Source organism: Xiphophorus maculatus, chromosome 16, assembly GCF_002775205.1.
Source record: "Xiphophorus maculatus strain JP 163 A chromosome 16, X_maculatus-5.0-male, whole genome shotgun sequence".
In the NCBI taxonomy this organism is placed as follows: Eukaryota; Metazoa; Chordata; class Actinopteri; order Cyprinodontiformes; family Poeciliidae; genus Xiphophorus; species Xiphophorus maculatus.
Genome location: NC_036458.1, coordinates 9,623,468 through 9,646,964, shown reverse-complemented (window position 1 = coordinate 9,646,964; position 23,497 = coordinate 9,623,468). Strand labels below are relative to the sequence as shown.

At 40.3% G+C, this 23,497-nt stretch overlaps 1 protein-coding gene across 1 annotated transcript in view; it reads right to left on the bottom strand.

The window, feature by feature from the left end:
* LOC102217305 (neurogenic locus notch homolog protein 2-like) overlaps positions 1-21,540 on the bottom strand; it is a 28,805-nt gene extending 7,265 nt beyond the window's left edge. The window contains exons 1-21 of the mRNA XM_023348779.1: positions 21,277-21,540; positions 20,382-20,454; positions 9,902-10,044; positions 9,493-9,828; positions 8,731-8,853; positions 8,413-8,646; positions 8,172-8,327; positions 7,891-8,076; positions 6,135-6,248; positions 5,052-5,165; positions 3,383-3,616; positions 3,145-3,255; positions 2,857-3,049; positions 2,184-2,329; positions 1,742-1,975; positions 1,481-1,633; positions 1,135-1,363; positions 853-1,054; positions 571-727; positions 303-487; positions 23-155 (exon numbers count right to left, since the gene is read on the bottom strand). Coding sequence (XP_023204547.1) covers positions 23-155; positions 303-487; positions 571-727; positions 853-1,054; positions 1,135-1,363; positions 1,481-1,633; positions 1,742-1,975; positions 2,184-2,329; positions 2,857-3,049; positions 3,145-3,255; positions 3,383-3,616; positions 5,052-5,165; positions 6,135-6,248; positions 7,891-8,076; positions 8,172-8,327; positions 8,413-8,646; positions 8,731-8,853; positions 9,493-9,828; positions 9,902-10,044; positions 20,382-20,454; positions 21,277-21,337 — 3,517 coding nt within the window. The 5' untranslated portion in view covers positions 21,338-21,540. The remainder of the gene's footprint in view (positions 1-22; positions 156-302; positions 488-570; positions 728-852; positions 1,055-1,134; positions 1,364-1,480; positions 1,634-1,741; positions 1,976-2,183; positions 2,330-2,856; positions 3,050-3,144; positions 3,256-3,382; positions 3,617-5,051; positions 5,166-6,134; positions 6,249-7,890; positions 8,077-8,171; positions 8,328-8,412; positions 8,647-8,730; positions 8,854-9,492; positions 9,829-9,901; positions 10,045-20,381; positions 20,455-21,276) is intronic.
* Positions 21,541-23,497: the final 1,957 nt, after the last annotated feature.

The following is a 23,497-nucleotide window of genomic DNA, read 5'->3' as shown; positions in this document are numbered from 1 at the left end:
TGTTGCTTTTGTTCTTGCTTACCCAGTGTGCCGGGGGGACAGGAGCAGATATAATGTCCAACTAAATCAATACAAGTGCCCCCATTCTGGCATGGATGAGATTGACACTCATTGATTTCAATCTCGCAGGTCTGTCCAGTATAGCCAGGCATGCACTGTAATGATATAAGCGCATTATATTTGTATTTTTGTAGGTTGAAAAAATAAAAGGGAAAATTTTAATCCCCTGCCAAAGTTATCTTTGGTAAGTTTTCACACTGAAGAATTGACTTGTTTCAGAATAGATAAGGGATTTGACTTACATCACACTGGTACCCGCCAACATATGACCTGCAGGTGGCCCCATTGCGACAAGGTTTGTCTTCACATTGGTCCACTTGTATTCCACAATAACTCCCAGTGTAGTCAGCAGGGCATTTACAAATGTGTGAATTGCCAGAGTTGACGCAGTGACCACCATGGTAGCAAAGCTCATCTGTTTGGGTTCCTAATTTGAAAAATATTTGTAAATATTCGAGTTGCAGTTGAGAGTGCAAACTCGGAGACAAAGAGCATAGAAAAGTCAAATACCCCTCTTGCGAGCCGCTGTTTCACAAGACATGTTTGGGATGTCACAGTAACGTCCAGACCAACCATTAGGACAATCACAACTGAAAGACGCATCCTTTTGGCGGCAACGTCCTCCATTCAGGCACAGAGACAAGCGTCGGCACCAGTCAATTGGTGTCTGAAAAGCCAAGAAGCAGAAATCAGAAACAAAAGAAGCAAATCTGAAATATTGAGCCTACAGAATAAATATTTTATGTCTCAAACTCCTAACATTACATTTCAAATGTACTTAAGTGCTTATACCTGGCACCTGCTGCCTTCAAAGCCCTTTGGACAGGAACAGCGGAAGGACTCCAGGGCATCTTGACAGGTGCCTCCATTTAAACATGGCTGAGAGTCACACTCGTTTACTTCATACTGGCAGTGGGAGCCAGTGAAGCCAGAGCGACAGGTGCAAGCATAGCCATTGATTTTGTCCGTGCAAGTTCCTCCATTAAAGCAAGAGCTGTAGAAATGTGAAAACAAGTTAAATTTATACTTTTTATTAGGAAATTTAGCTCAGGTTTACCTTAAGCACACACTTACCTTTCAGTGCAATCCGGAATGTTGGTTTCACAGTGGATGCCAGTAAAGCCAGGTGGGCAGCTACATGTGTAAGAGTTGACATAGTCTGTACAGGTGCCTCCATTTTTACAGGGGAAACTTTGACATTCATTGATCTCCAGGGCACATCTAGGGCCTGTGAAGCCAGGCAAGCAATTACAGTGAAAGGAGTTTACACCATCTGTACATGAACCTCCACTTAAGCAAGGGTCTGAAAGGACAAAGGGAGAAAATGACCTTGATCAGAACAGTAAACGTAATAGTATTATGACAGACAGTTGCTGACAGATATAATATTTGTACACAATATATTTAAAATGTCACTTACTGGGAAAACAGTCATTGATATCTGTTTCACAAGTCAGTCCTGTAAATCCTGCTCTACAGGAACACACAAAGCCTCCCAGCGTGTTTGTGCAGGTCCCACGGTTTTTGCAGGGATTCGACATGCATTCATTCATATCTATGTTACACAACTGACCTGTAGAGTGCAAGAAATCAACACAATGAGATATGCTTTGTGAGCCTAAAAGTGGATTATCTCTCAATAAATTGTAAGTACTGGTGCAACTGAATCAGGTTTTCTAACCTTGCCACCCTGGCTGGCAGTTACACTGATAACCCAAGTAGTCTGGAGTGTGGGTGCAGACTGCATGATTGGCGCAAGGGTTAGGGAAGCAAGGTGTGAGGACCTCAGCACAAGTAGGTCCACTATAGGGGAGCTCACACAGACATGTGAAACTTGCAACACCATCCACACAAGTTCCCTTGTTTAGACAGGGGCTGGAAGCACATTCATTGTTGTTCACCTGGCAGAGGTTACCTGTAAACAGAAGCAGCAAAAAAGGTAACACTTACAGTTTATAATAACACTTATTATATACTGTAGACTGGAAGTGTATAGCAACACTTACATCGAGCCACAGTCTATAACTTGTGGCTAGATGCAGACGCACATTTTATTCACCACTAGGGGGAGCCATACAACTGTAACTTGAGGTTTGTTTTTGTGTAACTTGTCCAGTGCTCACCTCTGAACCCTTGGCGACACTTGCAGGTAAAACCATTAAGTTTATCTATGCAAGTTCCAGCATTTTGACAAGGACTTGGTAAACAGTCATTCCTGTCCAGGTCACAGTTCTTCCCAACCCATCCAGGTTCACAGTCACAACGGTATCTGAAAACACAGTAGTACAATCAGAAAGCCACAGATACAAGTTTCTAAAAAAAATGAACAGATGAAGACTGTGGACCTGTACTCTAAAGCAAGATCAGGGATCTTTTTTGATAGAACTGTTCCAGAGCAAGTTAGGTTTCACAAAAGGACCAACACATGCATAGGGTCAAGTGAAAAAATGTATTTCAATTCCTCTTTTCCTGCAAGCCTTCTGTTTGGCTTTTCTAGAAACTTTGTTGTATTTATCCTTTAAATGTTAACATTTCTATATTGTTTTGCTGTAATGGCACATTTGATCACAAATATGTAGCTCCACCTCAGTGACTGTGATTGGGAATCTGATTATTCTGCCCTAAATGTATTTTATTCATTTTTAGAAAACATTGGTTTACTTACTAAGTTGATAAGCATTTTCATATCTAGCTCATTAGGCTCATCAAAACATACTCCAGATATTCCAAACCTGCTTTGTTGTACATGATCTTAATAGTGTGGTAAGCATCTTTTGCTGTTAAAACTCTTCATACCCGTTTATGTCCTCTCTGCAGGAGCCATGGACACATGGGCTGCTGCCACACTCATCCACCTGGGAGTAACAGTAAGGGGGTTTAAAGCCTTCAGGACACTGGCAGTGAAATCCATTTTCTTCATCAATGCATGTTCCCCCATTTCTACAGGGGTTAGATGCACACTCATCTATTTCCACATTACATTTAGGACCTAGAATGAGAGACATTAGACACATTTCAGTATTTCCAGTTTGAAATCATTATTTGTTCCATGAAACTTGTAGTTTTAATTCCAGAGAGACTTGCCTGTAAAGCCAGGTTTGCAAACACAATCATAGTGGTTGATGCCATCTTTGCAGATTCCATAATCACAAGGGTTACTGGCACAATCATCAAAGTTTATCTCACAGTTTGTACCTGAGTTAAGAAAAAGGTATCATATTATTCTGTAAAATAAATAAACCTTTTAACAATTAAAGAATATAAAATTCACCACATTTGAATAACATCAATTGTGTATGGAGTGTATGGAGTTGTCTCCTACCTGAAGTTCCATGCTGGCACTGACAGATGTACTTATTGACCCTGTCCACACACTTGCCCCCATTCTGACAAGGATTGCTGTGGCACTCATTAAGTTGGTTTTCACAGCGATAGCCTGTATATCCGGGATCACAATTACAAGTGTAGCTAGCAATGCCATCTATGCAAGTACCATGGTGGCATGGGTCAGGTTGACAGTTGTTGACATTAATTTCACAGAGTCTCCCTTCATAACCTATAAAGGAAAAATGCATACGATTAGTATCAGGTAAATGTCAGGTTTAAACACCTATTGAGACAGATTTAACAAACACAAGAAAGACAAGAGAGTTAGATTCTTTTGTACTCGCGAGGAGAACAGCCAGAGATGTTTTCAGTCACACATCCCTTCCGTTCTGAAAACATATGTGTCCGTTCTCCCTTTTTATTGCTGTTAGGATCCCTGTTACAGAGAGTGTCTCAAAGGGGTGGGGAAAACACTTCAGTCACATAATTGCAACGCAAATGCTAGTCACTAACAAAACACATGGTATCTACACACTAGATTATTCCGTTCCAGACACAGGATAACACAGAGCAAGTTGTACGTCTTCATGGCGACAGTTTTATAACTATCTAACAGGTCAAGGATGCAGAGGTTTCTGCTGAGCGATAACCATGTTGAAAACAGTTTCTTTGCTCTTCCTCAGAGAGGCCTTCTGAGAAAGGAATCAAAGTAATTCAACAACACAGAAACAGTCTTTATGCTAAGATGAAACAAATAAAGGCATATAAGACAAGAACATTATAAAGGCACATGAAACAACAAATATTTGGTAATAATATATACAATTTACCTAACAATTAGGTTTCTTGTCTCTAACAGCAAGTCACCTTGCTGCTTTCTCCCACAGCTCATTGTCTTTTTTTTAGTTTCTCCTTTGCTGTGTTTGATTTATTGCTTTTTTTCATAAAACCTTCTGATGTTTGTACTATGATGACTATGGTTTCTATTTTACCATGCATTTGTCTGCACACCAAACTGTTGGTTTGTGCTCTGTTTGTAGTGAAATGTTAAGATGGTCGAATGTAATAAAAAGGGCCTTCCAGTCCTCTGCCTTTGTTCTCAGTGGTGCAGGGAACAATAGACAGCACCATGTCAAACAGGGCCACTTCACTCAACAGAAGGGGCCCATAAACACAGCGAATACCAAGCAGCTGGCCACTGAAACAATGAAGCAGGCTCCTCCATTGGCATAGTTACAAACAAACATGTTAAATTTCAAGACACAGTCAGCAAGCTTAAACAAACAAATTTTACGACAAACTGTACGTCATTGTGAGTTATGTGCCTTGGTAACACAAAGGGGTTGATGTCAAACTGCAACAGAAGGTGTTGTGTGGGGTTTTAAGAAATGAACAGATGTCGGGGTGATGACCAAGGCTCTTTTCTAGGCAAACTGCTGGTCCTCTGTGACCTCATGATCCTGACACCCAATGAGGGGAAAAAGGAGGATCAGGGGCCACTTGGCCAGCAGACGCCCAAAGAAATAATTCACCCCCAAACAATGAATACTTATTAAACACCAAATAACTGTTTAAAGATCATCTGCTCCACCGTCTGAGGAGACGCTGGTTTGTGTAGTGCTAACACCTGTCTACTGACCACAATTATGTGTAAAGGCCCTTACCTTCAGCGCACCGGCACTCAAATCCATTGGGCCGGTCATAGCATTTTGCTCCATTCTGGCAGGGAGTGCTAGCACACTCATCTATGTCAATTTGACACATGGTGCTAGTAAACCCTGGGACATGCAAACACAAAGGTTAAAGGTCAGACAGACGGTCCAGTGAAAGGGTCCAAGCATAGGTCAGAGGGCAGCCGCAGAGGCCTGTAGTTCGGTTAGTCATGTCTGGCTAAGGTAGCTTTAAAGACTTCTTTCTTTGTTAGAGAGTGGTGATATTTTCAGTGCAATCAACATTTATCTGACCATTACTAGGTGGTGATTAGGTTTTAAAAAGATTCCAACAATTAGAACAATTAATTAAGCATTCAAATCAATTTTGCTAATAATGCTATTGACATTTCCATTAAGTTACTGTACATATTGTGTGAACAATCCACATTCAAATATAATAACACAAAAAGAGTTTCCACGCTTAGAGAGTTGAACAAGCTTTAAGTCTTTGAGCACAGTGCCAAGTGATACATTGGCAACACACTGTTCAGTTGATTAACAGTGTCAAAATGGTTGCTGTGTTTGGTTCTTGGGCTACTGAAGGGGTGTTTAGAGGAGACGGTGGGATTGTTTTTCTTTTTCTTTTTAGGACCCCCACACCTCCTCCTCTACTTCTTGCTTTAGGTCCACCATCTCAATAGCTAGATAGGGGATGGAGGGGGGGGGACGTCTGTCCCAGATGTAAATTGTGGACCTGGAAAAGAATCTCATTAGCAGAACTGCTGTCCCCCCTCAGCAGCACTACCAGGGCAGGATGAGGGAGAGCTGTCCCTTCCACATTCCACAGAGGAGGGAAGCAGGGGTCACAATGGTGCCTTTGTTCTGGCAGGAGGATCGACAGTCTTTAGGGCCGGCCTTTTTATGAGTGGTGGCTCTGTATACCAACAGGCAGAAATAGTGTGTAGCCCATTGGTACTTTGGTTTTACATATATTTAAATTGAGTTTTTCACTGCTTATTTAGAATTAAAACTGTAAACAGACTCCATGGACCCAAAGAGAAGCAACTGATATTAGAGTAGTTCAGTGAAGCCTACCTGGCTGACAGGTGCAAGTGAAGCCGTTGACCATGTCCTTACAGATGCCATCATTCACACATGGGTTGCTCTCACAGTCATCAATGTCAATTTCACAGAAAGTCCCCGTATACCCTGGAATATAGAAGTAAAATCTTAATTGCTTACTTTTCTTATTGTTGCTGCAAATTCACAATTAATGTAAGAGTAAGTCTGTTCAAGAAAGCATGGACTGCATATTGATGTGAATCCGGAGTAAGATCTAGAAAGAACTCATTAGACGGCCCAAAATATTCCAAGACCATGTCCAGTGGTGCCACTTCATTGACCTGGAATCACCACACCCAGCTGTCCACAAAAATGTCACCTCCTTGGGTCAATGTCCCATTCACCAAATACATGTTATACATTCTACATTGGCAAACTATGGAGAGCTAGTCCTTTGAGATGAAACAGAATGTGAATGAGAGTGCTGCCCCTGGGGAGAGGCTAGCGTGGAATCAGAAATAATCAGAAGCTCCACATGAGCTTTGCCAGGCTGACGATGAGAACGGTGATGAGGAAGGTCCTGTCTCTGGAAATGGAGGGGGAGAAGGGTGGGCTCTGGGAAAAAACCTCTTTCCCTCACCGTGTCTATGAGGGGTGCAAAGTGGAGCACAGAGGGGCCCTATTGTTCCACTCCATTCCCACCACTCTACCTCTCATTAGTATTCACAGCACACTCCTCCCCCTAACTGTTTGCCCTCTCTCACATCCAGTCCTATAGACCAACCTCCCAGCTCTAATTTGTATAGTACCAAAGACCCCAGGACATACGTGTAAGATTGTGTGTGTTATTTTGACTATGTTTTAGGGTCAAAATAAAACTGCATACAAACTAATACCCACCTGGAGTACAGTGTGGTATTGAAGCAACTGACCTCCTAATGTCTTATGAACTGTGTTACATAACAGCCTACAGTTGAAGTCTTTATGGCAGAACAACAGATAATGTTTAAGGTCAAGTTTAAAAACATTGTTCTCCTGTACTGGGATAATGTTAACCTTATGGTTTACTAATTGTCAATCCAACATTTTATTCTGAAGGCAACTAAGGCTATAATGGTAGGAGTTCATACTTGTACTGGTGGGTTGCCTGGTTCAAAGCCCCCACTTGGCCTGTCTCAGTTATTGTGTCCTTGGGCATAGGCACCAGTCTTGCCTGCTGATGGTGGTCAGAAGGCCAGGTGGTGCTAGTATATGGCAGCCTCACTTCTGTCACACTGCCCAGGGCAGTTGTGGCAACAATGTAGCTTACCACCATTGATGTTTGATGAATGAATGTAGTTTGAAGTGCTTTCATGTCCAGCGAACATTATAGAGCGCTGTACAAGTACAGGCCATTTACCATTTGGTCAGATGATTTAGATCCAAGCCCAGGCATCAAGAACTACCACATTGAAATTTTTAGATGCATTCTTCTATAACACATCTGAATCAAATGAATGGCTCATTATCTCTGCAGAGATGAATGACTGCTGAGTGAGACTATTCAGCGTTTTGACTGAATGTGTTGGATTGGGAGTGCATCAAAAAGTTGCTGAATGGTAGCTCTCCAAGAATGGACTTGGCCAATCATGGTTTAGATTTACTAACAAAATAATGTATTTTTAAGAGCTTTGTTTTATAAGTTATCAAAATGTAAAATTGTATAAGTATGGAACTGTACTTTTATCAGTCAAGAAAAATATACATGTAAAATAACCCTCTTATTGAAGGTAAAGTTTAGTATGAATACCTGGCATGCATATGCAAGTGAACTCTCCAATGCGGTCCAAGCAGGTGGCATCATTGCGACAGGGCGTGGAAAGGCATTCATTGATGTCAATTTCACAACGTGGGCCAGTATATCCACGACCACACTGACACTGAAAGGAGCCTTCTGTGTTTACACATTTTCCAAAATGCTCACAAGGGTTTGCACCTGTCATCAGAAGGCAGATGATCAATAACCTTATATATATTTGGTACAGTCACAGATTGAAACCTTAAAACATAAAAAGTTAGGAGGAACCTTACCAATGGAACACTCATCCATATCCTGATTGCAGGCACCACCAACAAAACCAGCGGGACAGGTGCAAATAGCACGACCATTAAGGGGATTGGTGTCACACACGGCCCCCTCATTGCAAGGGTTGCTGACACATGCATCATCCAGATGACAAAGCAGACCTGTGAAACAAACAAGAACATACTCACTTATTTAGCTCATAGATAAGAGACAGCCGCAGGAACAACAATAAGCCAGACAACATACCTGTCTTCCCAACTGGACACTCGCAGAAGAAGGATGCTACACGGTCATGGCATGTGGCACCATTGAAGCAAATAGCTATTGCACAGTCATCGATGTTCTCACTACAGTCATCTCCAGTCCAACCATTGACACAGACACATGTATGACCACCGATAGTGTTGAAGCAAGTGCCTCCATTATGGCATGCATTAGGTTGCATGAGGCACTCATTGACATCTTCAGCACAGTATTGTCCTAAAGAGGAAAATCAACACATTCGTTCAAATACAATCATTGTGTTTTAAACAATACATTCAAAGTATATGTCATAAAATGTACCCGTCCATTCTGGTGGACACTGGCAGTTGTATGTATTGACTCCATCCACACATAGTCCCCCATTCATGCACTTGTGACCTGGGCAGTCGTCCACATTGTTCTCACAGTTGTGTCCTTGAAATCCTAAAAACAATTAACAGAAAACAGAATCAGTATAAAAAGACACAGCCACACACTCTAGCTGATCAAATATATGGTGTCATCTAATAACAATACCAAGCAATTCTACTCCTAAGCACAAGTTACATTTCCCACACAGTAGAAGACGTGGGGAAATGTGGGTAGTAAAAGTTCAGAAGATGAGTGAATGTTTACATCTATATTTGACTTTTCCCACACAATGCAGGAGTGATTCCTGACTGCTTCAGAGGTCTGACCTACCCTCCATGTTTGCTTGTTTTATAATCTCTCACAGTTTCAATGACTTCCTCCCTGGCAAGAGACATTTCCTGTCAGGTCCCCAGTGGGAAACCAGAAAGCTCATAAAGTAAATTCCTTCTGTGGTGAAAACAGTTGACTGGAGAAGAGAGCAGACATGCAGCCTCTTCAACTTTCCCACTGCCCATCTACCACCAGAAGCTATTATTAATGGGCAGGAAGCAGATCTGAGACACAGGATAGAATCCCATGAAACAACTCTACTAGCTACATTATATTACAGAGAAATTTATTTCATTCTAGCATCCTGCAAAGAACCTGGAAAACAACGAGAAACAGATATAGAATTAGTGTGTTGGTTCTATAGAAAGACAGCTGATGTACCTGGTAGGCAAGCACACTCATAGGAATGGTCATTTGTCTGGCGACAGGTGCCCCCATTGAGACACTGAGATGGGGCACAGGGTAAGGTAGACACCTCACACGTACGACCACTGTACCCTAGTGGACACTGGCAGCGGAAGGACCCAACCGAGTTAAGACACAGGCCACCATTGAGACAAGCACCAGGTTTGCGACACTCATCAATGTCACTGCGGCAATTCTTTCCTTGATACCCAGGTGGGCAAGAACAGTTGTAATGGTTATTCCAATTGACACAGCGAGCCCCGTTAGCACATGGACTTGTGGCACAAGCATCAATGAGGGAGCAGTCTTGGCCTGAGTGTCATAGAAATTCATTCAGTTAAAAATCGGAAATTTCTTAAACCAAGTTATTTTAATGAAGACTTACCTCTGAAACCTCTTTGGCACACACATTTGTACTGTGGAATATCATTGACCACATCACTCTTGCAAGCTGCTCGATTCAGACATGGGGATCGATGACAGGGATCCAGGTGTTGACAGAAAGGACCAATGAATCCGGGACGACATCTGAACAAATACATTGGAATTAATTGTATCTCAATTTCCAATGTGCCGATCATCGGATAATTCTGACTCTATAACACCTTGGAGAGGTTGGATACTTGCTTTGCACATTCAGCAATGAATCTGAACCCTGGAATGATTTGTGATTTGGTGTTTACTGCATAAGTACACACCATGTGATGCATTATTCTAGCAATGACCACATAAACCAAATTTAAACTTTTAAAAACTAAAAACAGCATTTTTATGGGTATCCATCGATTCATCAAGATTCAAGATAAATCCGTTACTTTAAGATACAGAGCATAATTGTCTCAACGTCATCCAACATTCTTCCACTGTGTCATTTTTTCCGGATCACAGTTTGTACATTTTCCCAGACAGGAGGAAAGCACACACGCACACACACATCCTGAAACAACAGTCTAGAAACCTAATAAATGTCAACAAACTATGTCTTAAGAAAAAATAGAACTATAATTACTTTTGATGAAAAAAAATAAAACAGCTGTGGTGTAGGAATGAAATGTCTGAGTTCTGTTTTATTGTAGGTGAGAAAGGTATCTCTGACAGGTGGGTCAATCAGACAAACATATCTTTAAATCATTGAACACCTCTTAAGGTTAGATTTATCATTTGTATTGTCATTGTGCAAGAAAGGAGAATGAAATTTAAGAAATAGTGTTTTTATCTGTTATTTGTGTGTTTTTACAGAACAAGACTTTGATCACTGCCAAAACATGGGTAGCAAATGTTTTTCCATACAAAACCTGCATAGATACAGTTGAAGAGCTGTCGCTAGGTAAACAATGTCATCAAATTTGCCAATTTCAGTAAGAAATTGGAATTGGCGTTATGTGAGAATTGGAATCTGAAATGCCAGATTTTGTAGAGTCTATGGTAGAGTTAAACAAAATATTGAATTGCAATCTTCATTGCAATATCATCCTTCCATCCACTTTTTTGGTTAATTGTACTTAAGCTCCTCATTGCAGTTTTAGCAGAACATTCACAATTACATATCCTGACATTGGAAACATTACTTTATAGTCATTTACAATATTTTGACATCAGATAAAGTTTGCTAAGCTGGTAACAATATACCCACAGTTAGAACTGGCTAAGGCCAACCCCTGGCTTTTAAGGCTATTTGATTATAGTAGCTGGGCAATGACAGCCAGGTTCTGGCCCTCTGTAGATTTTTTAAATTTAAATCAACTCTTTAGATCAATGCCATTTATGCTGACCTTTCTTATTAGCCAGGGCTGTACATAATCAGAAAAAATATGTAAATACAATAATATTTCTGAAATGAACAATGACAATACAGATTACAAGAATCTCACTTTTTTATTATTTATTTACTTCCCTTAACGTTACACATTGTCCCACTACTTTCTGTGTGCTTTAGCATTTCAACTGCTAGATCAGGTGCGAATATTAGACTTAGAATGCACTTCAAAAATATAATACAACCAAATATTACATAATTAGGGATTGGAATATTGCTCACTCTGATAAATGCAATGATGATTACAATTGAATATATTGTACAGCAACACAATAAGTGTTGGCACACTGCTAACTGTTCATTACTAACTGTAAGTTGAACATTTTATCTTGAAAGTTTATATGTAATAACTGAAGTGCTATTATCTCCTCTAAGTCGATGAACAGATCCAAATCTACATCTTTCTAAAACTGCTTTCTGTCTGAGAAAATTAACAGAGATTTCTGGTTTAGTTCAGGTTAAGTCTATAATAAGTTTAGATTTTTCTTGGCTTTACATAAAACTTAAAATGGGAGAGCAGCAGCGATGAATGAAAATTAGGACGTTCACACATCTACATAAAATATAATAAACCTGCAAATATGAAAATATACAATATGTTCTTAACAAATGTACTATTTATGTAGTAACAAAAAATCTGGGACCAATAAATTATTTAGAGAGACATTCCACAATAATTTGCCAAAGGCAAGCAATAAAGAGCTGATAATTAGTTGGGTTGTTAACATAAAGCTGCACTCAAGTACTCGTGCTGAGAAAATGTGTCTGCACAGATACTAAAGCATCTTGTCCCTCCTGCAAATCCTCTCTGAACACCAGCTTGGCTTTTCCTTCCACAGCTCCCTCCTCTTACGCGCTGAGGTCAGATGTCAGAGGTCCTCTGTCTTATTGTGATGATAATGTCACTTGGGCAGCAGAGTGTGATGTGGTTCTGCTAGGCAGGAGAAATTGCCTTTTATAAGATGCAATTGATGGTAAGAAAGACTTAGAGGTGAAGAGAATAGTCTGGCCCAACAGGAATGTCATGTCATATTTCCTGTAATCCCTGGTTCCTTGTTCTGAAAACATGGCACTCACTCCTAGTGCACAATTGCTGTTGCCCTAGCAACCAACACAGACGAACAAGTGAGCCTGATAGCCAACCAATCTCCACCTCCCCCACCCTTCGTCCCCATGGCTATTTGTCATGGCTTGGCTGGGTTTATTTAGAGGCAAATTAACTATGTCTGGAATCTAAAGTTTTACAAAAACTGCAACACAAATGTGGCACAAAGAGAACCTTGAAAGTATCAAAGAGGAAAATTGATTATAAGGCTGCAAAATACAGCAAAGACTTTGACCTTTTTTTAAGCATTCTCTGTACTATAATGAGTTGGATGTTAAGTTTTGAGCACCAATGGCAACTCAACAACTCACCTTCAAATGTAACTTGAATGTCAATGCCTAGTGATGTCAAGTCAAAAATATTACATCGGATGGAAAATAGATCTGGCATTATGTGAGAATCAAGTTCACTGGAATTTATTTCTGTCTGCATTAGCTGACATGATTGCATGAACGTGTGCATGTAAGTCCACAAGAATGCCTGATGAATTATTTGTCCTCCTTTACAAATCCAGCCAAAACACATATTCTTTTGTCTAGACCTGACTCAATGCCAACATGCTACTCCCATAACACACAAATCAAAATGTTATCAGAGTAGAGAATGCGAAGACACGCAAGTTTCCTCGTATTTCTGGTCATACCACTATAAAAAATCAGCTTATCAAGCTCCCTGTAACCTTGTGGATTCCATGGCTCATGAGAACAACAGTCCAGGATCTAGGCTTTTCTCGTTCTACTTATTTGTGCCAGATTTTTGCAACAGGTGCAGGAGAGCTATTGTGCAACAGGCTTCTTAGTCATACGTTTGACTTGCCAACATTTGACCTTTGAGGAAGCAAATACAGCAGATGAGACGGAGGTCTGTGAGTGCAGCCTTGTGATGGCCAGAATGGGTAATCTTCCCGTGTCAACACATGTGATTGCTCTTGCCAGCTGCAGTCCTGCCATCTGTCCACATCTGTCAGAGCACCTCTGGGTGTCTGGTATTTACATCTTTGGCCAAACTTTAAGCCAAAACAACTGGTCTGTTTTGCCCATGGGACTAAAGCAGAAGCCAAGACTCCTAGCTGGAAAACTCAAGAAATGTGGTCTTTCTTCACCGATACATGCATTAGCTGTTCTACAGTTTTGACGTTTGTAAGACTCGAGGACAAAATCGCACTGCAATAGTAAAACCATGCAACACTCAGTACACATTCAAGCACAAAGAAGGAAACTTACAACAAGGCTCAGCCCTTGAGGAGCACGAATGCTTTAAAGAGATGATGAGAGATAAAAAAAAGGACACATATTACATTTAAGTATGGCATTGAAAGTGTTTGCAGTGATGTTTTGAATTTTCTGTCAATCATAGAAACCCTGAAAAGCTTTGATTTATGCGAGTGAGTTTTATCACCTATATGTAGGTACCACAATGCTAATTTTCCTGCTTTCTGGTTCACTTGAGCAGAGTAACCTGAGCTCATCCTCTTCCACACAATAGTAGCTATTCTCCCAGAGGTCAAACGGTGGCTCACCTGTGAACAAAGAGGCTGTAATCTTTTACATACTTCAAACACATGGTCATGCTTCACAAGACAACAAGTACATAAAGAAAAAGAGAAGGAACAAAACAATATTTTGTCTTGGAGCAATGTTTCAAGTTGTCCATTATATGAGAGGAAGTGATAAATGTTTCGTAAATTACTTTACAATTGTAAAAAAAAGATATTGTAACATCAGACACTTTTTCACAATGCAGCCTTCTTTCCCACCACTCTTACCTCAAGCAAGCAGTGACCAGTTATTCTCCTTTATAAGAGAACATACTGATACCACACTGCCAACAAGAGCTCATGGTTACCCCCTCCCTCCAGCAGTCTCTTCGGCTCAGCTCCTCTCAGCTTGGTTCTCCCTTCTTCAGCAAAGAGGCAGATTGGGGGTTGGGAATGTTTTGTGGCCCAAATAAAAGAGCTAAAGTAGTCAGAACCCTTTTGTATGAAAGTGTTGGGGGGTGATAGCTGTGCAAGGGGGGTGCAGTGACCCAAACAGCTAGTCTTTAAAGGCCTCGGCCGTAGCCTGGCAACAGTAACCCATGGTAAGACAGGTCCCGAATGAGAAAAAGGGGGTGATGAGAGGAAGGGTTTCATAAGGACAGTTGGCTCTGCTCAGAAGATTTGTCCATGTCCAAATGCAGGTAGCTCTCTCTGGAAAACTTTAGTGTTGTAATCATCCATAATCATATCCACAAGCATGTGTGTTTGTGTTTCACAGAATAGATAACTAGATTTGTTTAAACACTTGTGTTTACATGCACACTGAAGAGGTCTCCAGAGGCCTTCCAGCTTGTCAAATGGATGAGAGTGTAGCGTGTGTGACTTTAAGAACATTTTCCTAATGAAAAATTGAATCTGAGAAAAGCCAAAAGCTAAAGACAATCATTTCCCAAAATAGCTAAAGAGCAGTCAAGTCAACATGTACAGGAGTGACAATTAGGGGCTTAGTCAAAAGGCAGACAGATTGGAGATCACTATAGATCTATCCCTGAAAGAAAAGTGAAACAATGTTTTGCTGTGTGCTCAACCTAAAGATCCAGACACATGTTCACAATTTCATTACTTCACCATCTGTAAAAATGTGAAGCCAATGTCAATTTGGAAGAGTCCACCGTCACATTTTTCAAATAGTAATGCTTTTGCCCATAACCACATTGAATGAATCCTAGAGTCGAGGTCTTGTAAAGCATTCTGAACTGAACTCAACCACAAAACCCCACCCAACCACCTAAACCGAAACAGATTTTTGTTCAACTTTGAAACTTGAAGGACCCCATGCCAGCTTTTTAAAATTATGTTAGTTTCTAAAATATAAGTGCAAGTAAACCTCTCAATTATATTCTTTCGCTACACAAAAAAATTCTGTACATTCAAACATCTGATAAGCAACACTCCGCACGTCAATCTGTTGACAGAAACTGTCCCACTCATTGAATGAGGCCAGCACAACCTCTCACGTGCTTATAGTCTTGAAAGAAATGAAGTTTGTTTACGGGGCACTGGCAAAGGTTCTTTATGATAAGCTAAGGAAACCAGCCAGAGAATGTTTACTATCTCGAGAGCTGTCACCCAAAGAAGCACTGGAGATGTTACAGAAGTGTGTGTGTCAGTCATATGTGACACCTTTTGTAAAAATGGAACAAATGAGAATAGAGCTGCAAAGTTTTCTTGTTTTCAGTGTTCCAAAAACATAGAAAAAAACATCCAAATAAAAAAAAAATATATAGACTGGGTTAATGCTGCCTTGTTAGGTTAGGTTGTTTATAGAATGTCTGCTTATTTGAACAGTGAATGCCTTTTCCTGAATCATTTAGAGTTGGATCCATCCCTAAAGGGAGGGGAAGACTTTTGCTGGCAGAGCTCTCTAATTCTAATCAGACGTGTCTAAATTTGTTTACAGAAGTTATTGTCTTTCAGAATGGAACAAAAACACAGAGGATCAGACTTCAAAGGCAAGCTCATCCCTACATAAGCAAGAAGGCCAGACACATGTTGACACCATAGGGAATATTACACAGATTCCAACATGATGTTCCTAAAACAATTCAAAGTTATTCAAAACATTAATTTTGTGACAAGCCTTGCTTTCAAGAGATTATATAAGGTTCATCTCTGTGTTTTCTGATTTACTTTCAAAAAAAGGAATATAAAAAATGAGCAGAGTGTAGTCAAAAGGTAAGAAAAAATAGAGATGAAACAAACTGAGGCAAAATTGGAAAATAAAGCCCTCGGTACACTCAGTAGCTGCTTAAGCTTCTGAGATAAGACAGGATATGTGTAGCAGGGAGGTCAGAAGGCACCACTTCCTTTGACAGGGCCTGGGAACCAGAGCTCCCCGTCTCCAAACACGACCCAGAGTAAAGTCACGTTAAGAGGTTAGGACAGAACTCATCTCCTGAAGGATGATGCCATTTGAATCTACTCAGTCTGCAATAAATCAGTTTTCCTGGGTAATGACATGACAATGTATCCATCTGCCTGTTGGGGCTCCATGAGTGATGGAAACGTTATGTTGCTTTACAAAATTGTAGAGTAACTAATTGCAAATCAAACAAGTTACTCCAAACATCTAATTTTCAAAAAACCCCAGGCTAACGGTATTGTTAAAGGCATTCCTGAAGGGGCAAACAGGGTGAAAGGAGGGGAGACAGAGACAATAACCTGAAAGCACCAGAGGAAGAGGAGGAATCTTCCTCACTAAACATTCCTTTCTAATCCACCATAAAGATGGCAAAGAAAACACTAGCCCTGAGGTGCCGTGAACTAAGCCAACAATATAGTCTGTCCCTTTGCTATGGTCTTTCTCTAAATACATGCCTTGGCATGTACGTATAATTCTACTGAATAATACAAAATGCATTTCTAGCCTTTATGTAACAAAAAAGCAGTTTTTCTGTTTATTTGTCCAAAGATACAATCTTCCTAAAAGATGCTATGCTTTTCTTCAATCTGTGTAAGCATCTTTTTGTTTCCAGAACTAATCAGAGTAAGCAAACAGTTTGGGATGTTTTAGATGGGTGGTATTAAGGGTGGCACACTGTGCCATTTTCATAAAAATACTGTATATGTAAAAAAAGACTTAAAAGAAATTTGACTTTGCAATTTGAAATCAACCTATATCTCTAAGTGAAGCCTTTACTCTTTCTGACACTCTTGCTTCAGCCCATCATCACAGCAATGCTCCTCCATGATGCCTCTAACAGTCATTCTTAGGAGCATTGGACTGAGAAGTAGCTAGTATGATAAGCTCAGCAGATGCAAAGTTTCATCAGGTGTTTGCTAATTGAACTTCCCCTTTTTCTCCACCATGGGGGAGGTGCTCTGTGAGGCGGAAACTCAACTGGGTACTGCAGCTCAAAGACGGACCCTTGGGTAACTAGGCGGCGCATTGTATGAACAAGCCCTTAGGTATCTCCGAATGGCTGCCACAACAAATTCAAGGATTTCTCAAACATGCACGTAAGAATCAAAGCAATACTCATGATGATATCATGACATGATTTAAAGCTAAAAAATGTTGATTTTACATGATACTCCCCTCTTTAAAAGAAAAACGGCACTCAAAACTGTCTAGCCAGTCTATTCCTTATCAAAAGCCCTCTTTCATCATGCTTTAAAAGGCTGGGAGTTGCTATGGGGTCATGACTAAACACCCACTATTTATTTGCCGCCTCTGCTACTGAGGCCAAAGATAAGGAATTTGTAAAATAAAGAGGACTACTGTATCCATGTGTCTAAAACAGCAGAGCAGGTCCAAATTTATTTCTAGTCAGCTTTGTAGATTTGGGAAGAAATAGCTGTTTGCCATCTGTAATCTGATTCTGGACTAAAAGCCTTAAGAGGAGAAGCATGAGCTTGGACAACATGCAGTTAGAGAAAAGGAGACCTGGTAGCTGTTGCACTGTGAGAGAGGCAACATGTGCAATGAAGTCTGTGGGCTACCAGCTTCATTCCTCCACAAGCTTGTCTCTCACAGTATGGGGGCGACTGACTGCTCAATGGCAGCACCTGGTCCTGTGCTTTCTCTTTGTCAAGATCTGACTTCACTGGATTACCATCACAACATCCACCAGCTGTCCTATATGCAGCCCCTCCCGCCCACTACCTCCTCCATCCCACTCAGCCTCCCTCAAGCCATTCCCTACCCCCAGTTCAATCCCTCCAGCTGGATCCTCTGTGAATGACACCCTCTCGATCTGCCTAATTATTACTCCTCTGGCAATACCGCAGTGGCCCTCTTCACACAGCATTCTCAGCAAGGTTGAGGGCCAATGGCTCTTCAGTTGGACTCCCTGACTGCTCACCTTGAAGGCCATGCTATCCATGACACCATCAGCCATTCACTGTCAAGTTCAACAATCTAAGACACTGAAGGATCAAAGAATGAGAATACATGAGGCTCGGGGGAGGAGGTTATGCATATGATGGAAAAAAGTGAGTCATAGAAAGCAGATCAGGATAACTCGTACCTTAGTGTTTGAATGTTGAGCAAAGAAGTTCACTTGAACTTTATGTCAGCTTTATGCACAATATAGGATTAGCATGGGTTCTATTGTTTCTTCATAAATTTGGCTTTAGGTGGACACTCCAAACTGTTATGTCTGTTTAAACTTGCAAACTCTTTTGTGGTTTTAAGCTGCAGAATGACTCAATACATTGTTCCCCATTGGTATTGGACTGCAACGCCATAATACCACCGACAACTATACAGTGTGTTGGAAAATAAAAAGATGTGTCCATCCATATTTGTCTACAGTCTTTTGTAAATGCCACCATAACCAAAAAGACAGGTCAAAAGGCTTCTTATTTCAAACAAGAGAAGTTATTTAAAGTATTTTCTGTCAGCTAAATATGATATCGTCCTAACTGGGAAAGCAACAATAGCACCTGCCATACCCACACCCAGTAATTTCTGTTACTAGTAAAGCCATTTCCTGCAATGGAAATGAAATACTACAATACCTTCAAAACAAGACATATTGTCTCAACCAAACAATATGTGAGGTTTGAAGCTCAGTTGTACTTTCTGGATTGTTTCAGCTGTAATTTTATTAGCAAATAAAATTCTAAATCTGCTTTGTTTTCATTTCACTTCATGTTCTTCTCATTTTTGCTCTGGCCTTTCTTCTCTCCTTCCCTTCAACCCTGTGCTGCGGTGCCAAGTTACAGCCAGGTATCTGGGGGAATAAAGGATCTTTTCTGCTGTTCTGGATCTCCTGTTTCTGCAGGGTCTCATGGGAACGGGTGGGGTGCAATCACCACTCATAGGACTGGTCTGACCACTCTCATGTGTCCATGATGTGCTCCACTGCTCTCCACAGTTAGGGGGCTCTTCTAGAGTCTGATATTTGATGTCCCACTCCATAAGAAATACTTTGCCATTCAAACTAGGATATATTTTTTCTTAGCACGCAACAATTTCTTACAGTGACTTTATTCCTTTGAAATATGTGCAAGTACATTAGAACAAAAGACAATAAATCTGTATGGATAAAATTATACATTTACAAAATGATACTAAAGCGTTTTGACTAAAGGTAATGATTGATAAATTGTGGGTAATGGTTACTTGTTCACATGCAGCCAGGTTACACATTGGCCAGCATGCAATGATGACTACAGACAGGATAAAGACTTTACAGATCTATAAACCACAATAACATACATTCCTGCAACAAGTGCATTTGTGGTTTCAGAACAACTTCGACCTCTCCAACTTAATAAACTGAAAATACCAGTTGAAAAAATGCATTCATTGTTTCAAAGGGAAGCAGCAGGAAACCCAGGGATTTTTTATTTTTTTACCACTGTATCGCCTTCATATGAAACACTCAATGCTTCCTAAACTAAGGAGGTAAAAAAGAAGGGCCAATGACCCCCAGGCAAAACACTGTAGGCTATTTAACTTGACTATTGCAAGGAACTCCCACACACCCCCACTCTTACCAACTGGAGAAACAAAAGCCTTATCATTGTCAGAAGATCCAAGGGCTCAACGGAGCATGGAGCAGGAAACTAAGACAATTCACCAGAAAGTTCAAAAAGCTTTCAAACAAACTAAATAGAACCACACATTAAAAATTACATCTTCGTAGAAGAAATAAAGTAAAGTTTAAAAAGATTCAGTAAGCCATTTAACAGGTGTAAAGGATGAAACCTTTTTAAGGCACTGATTAGTTGTTGCTAATCAGTGATTGCCTAATCAATTAATTGGACCTTGCAGACAGACAAAAGGCTATGACAAGATTTTAATATGATATGAAAGGATTTTAAAACAAAAAAGCACTTTCTGGATTTTTGAAAGAACCATCTGACAAAAAATAAATCCATTCTTACAAACAACCAACACACTTGAAAGCTTGTCATCTTTGTCATCTGTATGTCTGTGTCTGTTATGTTTTACTTACATGCATCGAGAGGGTGAATCTATGCATGTCGCTCCATTTTGACAGGGCCTGTTTTTATCCACACAGCGGAACCCTGTAGAATTTTAGGAAATTTGTTAGAAAACCACACAGCTAATAAATCTTCAAGCCATCCAGCTCAGCTTTTAAGAAGTCCCCTTTCCTGACTAGGATCTGAATAATGAAATAAACAAAAAATATTTCGATTTTTTAATATCACAGCTATAGAAAAAAAAAATCGAGCCAACAATTCAGAGGACTGATAGATTCACATGTAGTGATTTCCGATTGCAGGCTGGGGCACTCCCGCATGTTTGCTTTTGACTTTGTCCCAAGCAGATAAACTTTACTATTTCCTTGATGGCGGTACAAACTTACAACCAGTAGAATTCATAAAAGGGCTTTCTTTAGATATATAATTATTCATATTTACCAGACTTTACCCAGGCCCACAAAAACTATTTACGATGTCTCTTAAGCCCACCTCCCCTACAATTAGGGTTTTGAAGCGCAGCATGGATAATACATGACCTAATGTCTTAATTTATTACAAAATGAAACTACTTTTCTTTAAGGCTTGAATCTACTTTATTTCCCAGGAAGTAAAATTATTGTTCATTAAAAAGATGATGCTATTATCTGTTGCACTTCTGTTTATTCCAAGAAGTACAAGAGAAGTTAGGCAAGTTTTAATACAACATACTACTAAGATAATTAACAAAAATAAATAATAAAAAACTAGTACAATCTTCTCGTAAATGTGCTTGGTCAAGGATAGGGCAATTACCCTATAATGGGGGCACCGGACAATGGGTTCGCTGTCCTGACATGCCCAGGCTACCTGTGGATTTAAACACACTTACATTTTGTGGGCTGCTATGAAAGATTTTTTACTCACCTTCACCAATATGAAAGCACAATAAAAGCGAGAAAATAATCCATTGCATATTCCCTTCCATTTCTGTGGAAAAGTTTCCAACGTTTTGAAGAGCGCTTTTATTAGAAATACATCCTCTGTTTAATTTACAGGACAAAAGTAAGTCTCCAAAAATTTCGTTAAGTCAGCCGGGAAGCGAAGCGATAAGTCCCAATCCCGTAATATCCTCCGCAGCACGGCCACGGGTGCTGTGATTCTCCTCTCACCTCCAGAAACTTTTGAAAAGTTTTTCTTTCCCAATGATTTCCAGCGTCTGGTATCACTCCGCCTCCTCCTCATCTTCCGCCACCTCCTCCTTCTTCACCTCTCTCTCTCTCTCTCTCTCTCTCTCTCTCTCTCTCTCTCTCTCTCTCTCTCTCTCTCTTTCTCTCGCTCTCTCCTTCCCCCACCTCCCCACCCTCTCTCATATCGACACAGGCACACAAACATTCATGCATCCAAGTATGACAATAGCTAACTTCTAAAATAAAACAAAAACGAGAGAAAATCAGCTAAACGCAAGAATTAAAAGATGACTAATTACAAACCTCCAAAGCAAATAAAAACAAGTCATATGGTTGTTGTATTCATCACAAAAACACAGTCATGAATCGCTGAAAGGTTTAAGTAGTACACTTTTTGAGAGATTCTCCAGAGATATAAAAAAATTGCTAAATTATAACATGGAAACACTACATTTCTTTCTAATGCTGTGCTAAATGTGGAAAAAAACTCCCACACTGTTGTTTCTATAACATTGGGGCAGACTGGACTGTGTCCAACACTCTGTAAGCTTGTTTGTTTGTGTGTTTAGAGCTGATTAATTGCTGATAAGGGACTGAATTGTGTTTACATGGTAGCAGACACACAGTCTGCAGGCAGCTCTGTTGTCCCCATGCCTAGTGTACTGAATCTGAGTCCTAATTTCTTAGTTCATCTCAATCTCAATTCAACCAGCAGCCTCCAATGAACTCGTTTTCTGCAGGCGGCACATAGTGCCTCAGTTGTTCTGCTGCACGGCGCAGAGCCTTTTGCTTTCAGAGACAATAGGCTTGATTTGAATCATAAAAGCAGTGCTGCATTATGACACAGTTTTGCTCTGCAGGGGAGGGTTGCACGCTAATATTCAAGTGCACTGCCTCTACGCCACCGTCTCCCCCTTTCTATTACTCTGTTCCTGGACCTGGCCTTGCATAAATTACAGGGAGGAGTTGGGCTATGAATGCAGCAGGCCGGTTTGGAGACAGCTTCGTTAGTGCATGTGACGTCACCTACATGGGCTTGTTAGGCCTTGGAGACATCTGCTTCCTTTGGCACTGACAATGTGAAAAAGATTTAACAGAAAATGTTTTTGATAGCTGAATTTAACTTTTCGTGCTAATTATTTTGTCCTGTCGTTTTACTATTACTTGAATAATAATACTGCAACAGAGAAGATCATTATGATGACTCGAGTTGATGCAGTTATTACTCAGATTAGGAGTTTAAAGCTGAGTAGCAGCAAGTGCAAACAAGTTTTATAGAGAAGAGAGTAATTCTCTGTTACTGTTGCAAGTAGGTGTAAGAAGATGTGTGTGTTTTTGTTACTTTTGTTTTAATCTGGTTGTGAAAATACCTTTCACCCTGAGGGTTAGTTACTAACTCAAAACTCTGGCAAATGTCTGCAGTATTTTGACTGGCTTCCAGTTGGAGGACATCCCAGGGAGAGTGAGCTCATTGCACTTGAGGCCAGCCAGTTGAATTTTTAAAAATCTTGCTATTTATGCACAAACACTGCAAATGTGTCATGTGTCTACAACACCCCCCCCCCTCCCCCCCCCCAAAAAAACAATTGGTACACATCTCAAGGATTGCTTGAGCATTCACAAAATAAAGACCTAGTAGGTGATCAAAAACAAAGCAAAAGAAAAACAAACAAACAAGGAGCCAAAGTGGAAACTCCACTTTGCATTGGCATTCTCCAATTTCTCTTTTGCGCAATTCTATATCCGAAACTTCCCTTCCAGAAATATGATCACTGTCATTGTTCAAAGAATGAAAGAGAACCTAACACATGATCATGTTGATACTTCAGGACATCCACTAGTTTCTTTGCATGAACTATTTACTTTTCCTACTAGCCCTATAGTTTATATGCACAGGATTTAGTAAAAACCTGATTATGCAAGGAATTTGTCTTTTTATTTAGTACGTGTCACACCCT